Here is a 10,000-nt window from a genome sequence, read left to right as displayed (position 1 = left end):
TTCGTGATGCTTTCATCAGCAGCTGATGAGTCATTGTCACCTCTTGCACGCAGCCGTCTGTTTTTCTTCTTGCAGCAAAATGTCATTTTCGTGATGAAAGTTGGCCGAGTTCGCGACCCCGCCTTTGTTCGAGTTTCGCTTTTCTCTTCATGAATGTCGTCTGCCTCGTTGTGAGCGGCACATGGAAGAGAAATATCAAGGTCAAATTATAGTGTGTGTTTCTGTTGTATGCAGATTGGGGGAGAGGTTCTATTTTTTGCTGATTAAACTGACGACGACGAAGGTGTGGTTGTTTTGGGGTGATGCCGTTTCTTTGGTACTTGTTGCTATTGCTGTTGGTGATTTGTCACTATTCGGAGTAAGCCGACATTTTTTATTTTTGTTTATAAAATCTACTACTGCTACTGCTGCTGCTGCTGCTGCTGTACTACTGCTGCTGCTGCTGCTGGTGCTGGTATTACTACTACTGCTACTACTGCTGCTAATGTTGCTGGTGGTGGTAGTCCTGTTGGTACTACTTCTATTTCAGCAACTACTGCTACTAGTACTGCTGCTACAACTATACTACTACAACTGCTACTATGACTACTACTTCGACTTCTGCTGCTGCTACTACTTCTGCTGCTACCACAGTCACCACCACGTTAGGCCTGTCACTTAATTTACTGCCACTTCAGACACACGGGCTTGTAGAACTCTCTCTCTCTCTCTCTCTCTCTCTCTCTCTGTCTATCTGTCTGCCTGTCTGTCTGTCTGCCTCTGTGTCTTGTCTGTCCCTCACTATCTCTGCATACATGTCTCCATTTCCCCTTCTCGCTGTCACATACACACAAGCACGCACGCGCGCGCGCACACACACGCACACACAAACACACTGATACACGCACGCACACACATACACACCGGCGGAGTGCAGATAGACGGACAGGCAGACGGTGGAGATGTCAAAAGTCTTGAATCAATACTGAACAAAGAAATCAAACAATCAGTGCCACGTTTGCGTGCAGATGTAGACAGAAACATGGAAAGATCTATGTATGAATAATGCCCCCTACCCTTTGGGACATCCAGTTTCAACGGGTTGTCATGAAAAACGAGAACAACAACAAAACACCACCACAACAACAACAAAACACCACCACCAACACCAACAAAACACTGCCAACAACAACAACAAAACACTGCCAACAACAACAACAAAACACAACCACCACCAACAAAACACCACCACCAACAACAAAACACTGCCACCAACAACAAAACACCACCACCAACAACAAAACACCACCACCAACAACAAAACACCACCACCACCAACAACAAAACACCGCCAACAACAACAACAAAACACCGCCAACAACAACAACAAAACACCGCCAACAACAACAAAACATCGCCAACAACAACAACAAAACACCTCCACCATCAACATCAAAACACCACCACCACCAACAACAACAAAAGCTTCGATCCATGCACTATCCCTATAGTGTGCTGCTTTGTTTTGAAGTTTAGGCCTGTTTTAATGTATACTTACTTTTTTCGCAATAGATTTCTGTCTGTGATATTCTGGCAGCTCTCCCCGGGGAGACTGGAGCCACAGTGCAGCGCCCCCCACCCCTACCCCCCGCCCCCTTTGTGTGCAAGTGTATTTGTTTCAACTGTCAAAGTGGAGTTTACTACAAACTTTTGCCGGGGACAGCGCGTGGGTTCTTTTCACTTGAGGTGCACAGGTGTAGCCGAACAGGGCCTCGGTTTATTGCCTTATCCGAAAGACCTGCACCCAGACCACCACTCAAGGACCAGAGGGTGGAGGGGTGGGGGTGGAGGTGGAGGAGTCAAAACTAGTTCCGGTATGGCGTGGCTGGAGCCCGTGGACATGGGCTTTCTCTGTAGTAGGTCGCGCAGAGACATCTGGTGTGACAAAAGAGCAGTACAGTACAGTGCAATACAGTGCAATACAAGACAGACAATGCAATGCAGTGCAAAGCAGTGCAAATCAATATAGCACAATACGATGCAATGTAACACAACACAATACAATACATTACCACCAGGCCATCGTTCCGCATGTAGTTTTTTTGTTTTTTTTGTGCGCTAAGGATGTTTGAAGGTGCTGTTGGCAATTTTCGGTTTTGTGTTGTGCCTGTTAGTGTACGCTGATCTCATAAATCTGCCTCAGTGAGGTCTGCGTTCATGTGATGTAGTAAATTGTAAACTAAGTGTGTGTGTGTGTGTGTGTGTGTGTGTGTGTGTGAACGGTCTTTCCACAGAATGATGTCCTGCAGAAGCGGAAGGAGAGGCGGAGGGAGCGGAACAAGCTGTCTGCGCAGGCTTACCGGATACGGCGCCGGGAACAGTGCGTCAAACAGCAACACGTGGGTGACTCGACTGGGGGTGGGTGGGGAGGGGGGGAACAGGGATTGAACAGGAACGAAAGCAACGCTTTATTATCTTTCACACTCGCTCGTGCACACACACACGCACACAACAGGCACGCATGCTCTCACGCAAAAAAAAAAAAAAAAATAAAATAAAAGGAAGGACGAGGGGGGTGTTCAGCAGGCACGACTTTCATCAGTCATTGTTGTGCTTTCATACACATGTATGTATGTCACATCTTCTGCTCTGCCTTCCAGCTTATTGACTAATATGCTTATTGGACTTCTGCTGGTTTTGTGAGTGTGTGGGTGTGTATGTGTGTGCTTGTGGGCACTTGCTCGTGTATGGTGTACTTGATGCGTATATGTTTATGTATATATGTATATATATTTATAAAAAAAAATGTTTGTAAATGCCACGAGTTCCCTGCTTAGGAGATGTGAGCGTCAATCTGCATTATCGTCATCGTCATCATCATCATCAGCAGCAGCAGCATAGTAATACCACCGTAACAGAGGGATTGTAAGAGTGAGCCATGTCACTGTGCCTGCAGGTGCTGAAGGAGCTCCAGGAGAAGAACTCCCGCCTTAAGGACCAGGTCCACTCCCTGGAGGACCAGATCGACCACTTCCGCCGTACAGCCGTCGTCAGACCACCCCCACCTCCGCCACCCCCACCAGCACCCACCAGTCCTGCTGTCAACACCCTCCAGACCCTGGACAGACCTCCAGGTGGCCAGCCTCCCCCGCCATGTGTGGGCTGGGAAGGTCCGCAGGGGAGGAGCTCTCGTCCACCCCGCCTGCCGCTCATGGACAACCACCTCAGCCGCAGCCAGCTGCTCTCTCCTGTCGTGGACAACTTCTCCTTCTCTCCTACCTTCTCCTCGCAGCTTTCTCCTTCACCCTCTTCTCCTGCAGCTTCTCCTGCGTTGTCGCTGTCTCCTTGTTCGGCTTCCTCATCCTCTTGTTTGCAGGTCTTCTCCTTTCCGGGGCCTTCGCCGTCGGGTGGGTCTCGAGCTGCGGGCAGGCATATGACACCAACTGTCTTTCCCACAGTGCCTTTCGGCCCCCATGCCGCCTGTGCGGTGGGGGAGAGGGTGGGTCAGGAGGAGGGTGTTCTGCATCACCCCCACCCTCGCTTCCAGCTCCCCCCTCCTCCGCCTCCAACCCAGCACATGGATCTCAACGCCAACGCCGAGGAAGGGCATGGCGACAACCTGAACGCGGTGCTCCACAGCAAGGCAGCAGGGCTGGAGGTGCGGCAGAAGAACGACAACATGAACAACAACACAGGCTGTGCAGACTTTGGGGGTCTGGGAGTGCCCACCGCCTCTGTGGGCGGTGCCCGGCCCAAGGTCAAGGCTGTCACAGGGTATGGCCTGTACCCAGCAGCGAGTTCTCCAGAGGTCTTCAAGTACCCCAAGATCTGACTTGGTGCTTTTTGTTTTTCACTGTTGTCTGTGTTTTGAGTGGATCTGGGATGTATAGTGACGGCGATCAGCAAACTTGCAGCTTGCTTTGAAATGTGATCCTGGGCTGACTGACGTGGTTTTAAGTTTAATGCAAGGATTCATCTTCTTCAAGACTGAAAACAAATAAAAACAACAATGGAACATTTTGGATTTTTGAAAGGAATGTTTTGAAAGATCTTAATGAAGACACCATGAGTCTGGTTATGTCAAAGTTGAGATATGTTCATGGTGCAGTGTGTGTGTGTGTGTGTGTCTGTGTGTTGCACGCGGGCGTGTGTGTGTGAGTTCTGTAAGGGGGGCGAACTAACCCTAAGGTCTTCACAGTATTGAGAGATAGGGGTGATGATGTGATACAGTTTCCACTGTGTGTTGGACTCAGAGAGATTATGGTCACTGGGGTGGGTTTGACTTCTACGTGGTTCTTTATTGTTAATGTGACTGTGCTTTATGAATGGAAATAGGATGGAAATGTAAAGTTGGTTGTTGTTTTTGACTCTCTCTCTCTCTCTCTCTGTCCATCCATGGTAAACTTTAACATTGCATTGCCATTTTCTCTGGAAATACTTTGTCTGCGAATACCAAATTTGGCTTAAACATAGTATTGAAAAAAAAAAAAAAAAAATCTTCACCGTCATACGAATAACAGGTTGTAAGTCTCCCGAATGAAGCCGTATTTCCTAATCATTAACGGTTTATTTCGTTGAGGTTCGCTCCGTTATCCGAAAATTCTAAAAACCTGCTTCCACTGAGTTCGGCCCACTAGAAGGCAGGCTGTGTTCCAAGACGACGACCTTGTTTTTCTTGTTGACAGTTAAAAGGAAAGAACTACAAATTCTGGACAGAACATACAGTGATACTAACAACACCATCAACTCGTTTACTGCATATAAATATTCTAAAGTGGACATTGAATTAACTGGAACGAACATAAAAGAAAAATTGAATCGATCGTTTCTTTCAGCCCGTTGTAGACTGGTTCGTCAGTGCAGATCTAGAGGTCTACGATGTGTTACGATGTGCTTGAAGTGATGGCAACGTCTTCTTTACCGCCGAAATAAAAGAATACTCGAGATGTTATAAAACACACACACACACACAAACCCACATGATTTAAATGGCGCTATTACGTCTAATAGAATCACATCTATTTGTCACACGAAGAAGAAAACGTCAATAGTGTTCTAAGAATTAGATTTAGTTGAATGACGTCAGATGCGCCGCAGCAGTGTGGATTCGTCTGCTTGCTTCTGAACTGAACATGCATGGTTCGATCTTGCTCGCATGCTTTTTTTTTTTTTTTTTTTCTTCCAAGCTTATTGTTATTATATATATCAAGTTTGAAACGGAGCACTTTTCAACGATTTATTAAATTTCTGGGTTTTTTTTCACCTCGTGATTCCTTTACTGGATAAAGCGCGAAGCACAAGTGAGTCTTCAAGGCTTTGCCTCTTGTTATACAATGTTCTGTGAAAGGAAACTGGATTGAAATGTAAATTTTTTTTTTTAAAATCCTGACTCAAAAGGTTGGACAACGGGTGTGGATTGAGTGAGTGAAGGTGTTGGATGTGTGTGTTCCTGACGCTGCACGGTAGGGCTTGTGGTTCACATGTGTTGTGGTTCCTTGGGAGGAGGACGAGGAGGGACCGAGGGACGGAGGCCTGAACGCCGTCATTGTCATGGCTTTCTGCTTTCCGGACCAGGCAGTGTGATTGCTCGTTAACATGCATGAATCATGTGGAGTTACTTTTTTTGGTTTTTTGTTCGGCAAACTTGTGTAGTGTGTTCTGTTGTCAAGTTGTGACATTGTGTCAATCCAAACACAAAGTGAAAAAAACAAAAAAATGTGATAAGATGTGTAAAGATTTCCTGGCATTTTACGCAACAATAACACATGAATCAGCTTTTGTTGCAATACCACAATGCTTTCTTGTTAAATGATATATATCTGTGTGCGTATGTTTACAGGTGTGTTTGCAGTTTTGCATTATTTGAAATATTTTTGGTCAGATAGAACTGAAGTCTGCAGTTCACAGTGTCAATGTTTCAGACAACAGTGATGTCAACTAGGGTTTCCTTTCCATGACTGTACAATTATTGTTCAAGAAACTGATGTCGAGGGGTGGGTGAGTGGAGGAGGGGGGTCTTCATTACGAACAGCATCGCCGCCTTCTGAAAATAAAGTCTCTGCTAGTACTGGCCTTCCTTCTGTTGCTCTCATTGCTTCTGCTTTGTCTTCGCTGTTGTTTGTTTTTCTGCTGTCTGCGTTTTCTGCCCTCCTACTGCTTCCTGCTCCATTTCCCTCAACTTTCGCTTTTCCAGCAAGTCCCTTTTTTTTTCTCTCTCTCTCTTTTCGACAGTCTTTGATGAACTACAAATATTTTTAGTACAGCTTAGTCTTATATAATATGCCTGAAGGGACTTAATGGTTAAGATCTTGAACTTTGTTTCGCAGGTGTTTTTATTTTACTTTATACAATTATATATATATATATATATATATATATATATATATATGAGTGTGTGTGTGTGTGTGTGTGTGTGTGTAACTGAAATGTGAAGATTTTTTGTGAACTTGTGAAGACTGACCAGTATGGCAGTGGGTGCATCTTCCCCAATTTCTGTCTTGATTGATTGAGAGATTTCTCAGTGTATAAGTCTTTGCTAGAGATTGAATCTCACACTGTTCCATTTTGAAAGTCATTTTAAAGAGAAGTCACTGCATCTTCTGTTTTTATGGTGACGATTATGATTTATTGCCCAGCAAATGTACTGTTGTTAGTGATTGTTGTACATACACTCAAGGGCACAGACGTAACGATACAGAGAATTAAACAGATCTGTATGATTGCAGAGAGACAGTGGAACCCACACTGTATGGACACACACGGGAATTCAAGTCAGGTATACAGCACACCAAATTCACACACAGTGCCATACAAATACAGGACACTGACACGTTTTGTTTGTTTAGATGTAAATAAACAGGTACGCACAACTCTCACTCTCTCTTCTCTCTCTCTCTCTCTCTCTCTCTCTCTCTCTCTCTCACACACACACACACACACACATATATATATATATATATATATATATGTGTGTGTGTGTGTGTGTGTGTGTGTGCACGTTTTCTTTTTGCTTTTCCCTGAGAGCAGAAAAAAAGAGAAAAGAAAAGAGCTGCACAAGTATGGTGCATTGGTAGTGCCCTGTGACATGAATGGTGCATTGGTAGTGCCCTGTGACATGTATGGTGCATTGGTAGTGCCCTGTGACATGTATGGTGCATTGGCAGTGCCCTGTTGTCTGTGACATATATGGTGCATTGGTAGTGCCCTATGGTCTGTGACATGTATGGTGCATTGGCAGTGCCCTGTTGTCTGTGCAGTGCCCTGTTGTCTGTGACATGTATGGTGCATTGGCAGTGCCCTGTTGTCTGTGACATGTATGGTGCATTGGCAGTGCCCTGTGACATGTATGGTGCATTGGCAGTGCCCTGTTGTCTGTGACATATATGGTGCATTGGTAGTGCCCTATGGTCTGTGACATGTATGGTGCATTGGCAGTGCCCTGTTGTCTGTGCAGTGCCCTGTTGTCTGTGACATGTATGGTGCATTGGTAGTGCCCTGTTGTCTGTGACATGTATGGTGCATTGGCAGTGCCCTGTTGTCTGTGACATGTATGGTGTATTGGCAGTGCCCTGTTGTCTGTGACATGTATGGTGCATTGGTAGTGCCCTGTGACATGTATGGTGCATTGGCAGTGCCCTGTAACATGTATGGTGCATTGGTAGTGCCCTGTGACATGTATGGTGCATTGGTAGTGCCCTGTGACATGTATGGTGCATTGGCAGTGCCCTGTTGTCTGTGACATGTATGGTGCATTGGCAGTGCCCTGTGACATGTATGGTGCATTGGCAGTGCCCTGTTGTCTGTGACATGTATGGTGCATTGGTAGTGTCCTGTGACATGTATGGTGCATTGGTAGTGCCCTGTGACATGTATGGTGCATTGGCAGTGCCCTGTTGTCTGTGACATGTATGGTGCATTGGTAGTGCCCTGTGACATGTATGGTGCATTGGCAGTGCCCTGTCACATGTATGGTGCATTGGTAGTGCCCTGTGACATGTATGGTGCATTGGCAGTGCCCTGTTGTCTGTGACATATATGGTGCATTGGCAGTGCCCTGTTGTCTGTGACATGTATGGTGCATTGGTAGTGCCCTGTGACATGTATGGTGCATTGGCAGTGCCCTGTGACATGTATGGTGCATTGGCAGTGCCCTGTGACATGTATGGTGCATTGGCAGTGCCCTGTGACATGTATGGTGCATTGGTAGTGCCCTGTTGTCTGTGACATGTATGGTGCATTGGCAGTGCCCTGTTGTCTGTGACATGTATGGTGCATTGGCAGTGCCCTGTTGTCTGTGACATGTATGGTGCATTGGCAGTGCCCTGTGACATGTATGGTGCATTGGCAGTGCCCTGTTGTCTGTGACATGTATGGTGCATTGGCAGTGCCCTGTGACATGTATGGTGCATTGGTAGTGCCCTGTGACATGTATGGTGCATTGGTAGTGCCCTGTTGTCTGTGACATGTATGGTGCATTGGCAGTGCCCTGTGACATGTATGGTGCATTGGCAGTGCCCTGTTGTCTGTGACATGTATGGTGCATTGGCAGTGCCCTGTGACATGTATGGTGCATTGGCAGTGCCCTGTGACATGTATGGTGTATTGGCAGTGCCCTGTGACATGTATGGTGCATTGGTAGTGCCCTGTTGTCTGTGACATGTATGGTGCATTGGTAGTGCCCTGTGACATGTATGGTGCATTGGCAGTGCCCTGTTGTCTGTGACATGTATGGTGCATTGGCAGTGCCCTGTGACATGTATGGTGCATTGGTAGTGCCCTGTTGTCTGTGACATGTATGGTGCATTGGTAGTGCAATGCAGTTTTAACTGAATTATAATTAGGCAGTCTTTTTTCTGTCTTTTTAAAATAGCATTTTGTCAGTTCTCATAATCTGAACAACGATCTGTATGAAACTGAATCTTTGTGTGTGTGTGTGTGTGTGTGTGTGTGTGTGTGTGTGTGTGAGAGAGAGAGAGAGAGTGTCTGTCTGTTCTGTCTGTCTGTCTGTCTGTCTGTGTTTTCCATTCATTCACGTGTACTACTTCTTTGCTCCCCCCCCCCTCCTCTCTCCCTTCACCTTCATTCTTTGCTTCCAGATTCCTTCTCTTTCTCTCGCTTTGTCTCTGTGTATGTATAGCAGCATGTATACATTTTGGTATGTATATATGGATGTATGTTTTGCTCCAAACTGTGTCCGCCGCTGTGTCTCTTGCCTCGAGTCTCTGTATTTCTTTATTCTCTCCCCTTCCCTCCCGCCTCTCTTTCTCTCTTTCACCCCCTCCCCCCCTCACATACACACACACACACACATTTTCTGTCCCTCTCTCTCTCCCGCCAGTGTTGTGATGAACCACATGCTGCAAAAGACATGGATCTGTCCAGCACCAAGTGTTGCTGGGTGTTACAAATCGTCTGTGGCCTTCCAGGCTGCAGCTGTTCCTGTCTCCACCTCCTGAAAATTCTCGGTGCCAGAAATTACCACACCGCCCTTTATATATATATATATATTGCTCTTTTGTTTTGCTTCTGATATTATTCCGTTTGTTTATGCCGTCTCTGCCTTTATTATGTTTCAGCTTTACTGGTCCATTCACCCATATAACTGTGCTTTCCCCCCCCAAGAAAGTCTTTGAATATATATATATGTGTGTGTGTGTGTGTGTGTGTGTGTGTGTTGCCTTCTTTAAAAAAAAAATTATATATTTTTTTTTACTTGATTATTGAACATTCTTATCATGTAGGCTTTTTTTTTATGCGCTAAGGATGTTTGAAGCTGCTGTTGGCAATTTTCGGTTTTGCATCGTGCCTGTTAGTGTATGCCATTATGTCTACCCTGTATGTTCAGCTTCGTTTTGTTTTCATCCTCTGTCGACAAAGTGATGCAATGATAAACGTCAGAGGCATGCCTAACTCTGTGTGCAATAGTGCATGCATGTGAATACGTGTACCTTTGGTAAATTTTCATGTGATTGGTTTCCAGGTCCCACAGTGTCATCATTGTTTAGTTTTTCAGTCCCGACTG

General features: G+C 45.8%; 1 protein-coding gene across 1 annotated transcript in view; it reads left to right on the top strand.

Moving 5' to 3' along the window:
• The window catches only part of LOC143296138 (uncharacterized), an 8,261-nt gene extending 2,906 nt beyond the window's left edge, over positions 1-5,355 (top strand). The window contains exons 2-3 of the mRNA XM_076607933.1: positions 2,274-2,378; positions 2,936-5,355. Of these exons, the coding sequence (XP_076464048.1) occupies positions 2,274-2,378; positions 2,936-3,811 (981 nt within the window). The 3' untranslated portion in view covers positions 3,812-5,355. The remainder of the gene's footprint in view (positions 1-2,273; positions 2,379-2,935) is intronic.
• Positions 5,356-10,000: the final 4,645 nt, after the last annotated feature.

This window comes from Babylonia areolata, chromosome 21, assembly GCF_041734735.1.
Source record: "Babylonia areolata isolate BAREFJ2019XMU chromosome 21, ASM4173473v1, whole genome shotgun sequence".
NCBI lineage: Eukaryota > Metazoa > Mollusca > Gastropoda > Neogastropoda > Buccinidae > Babylonia > Babylonia areolata.
This window is presented reverse-complemented; position numbering and strand designations above follow the sequence as displayed.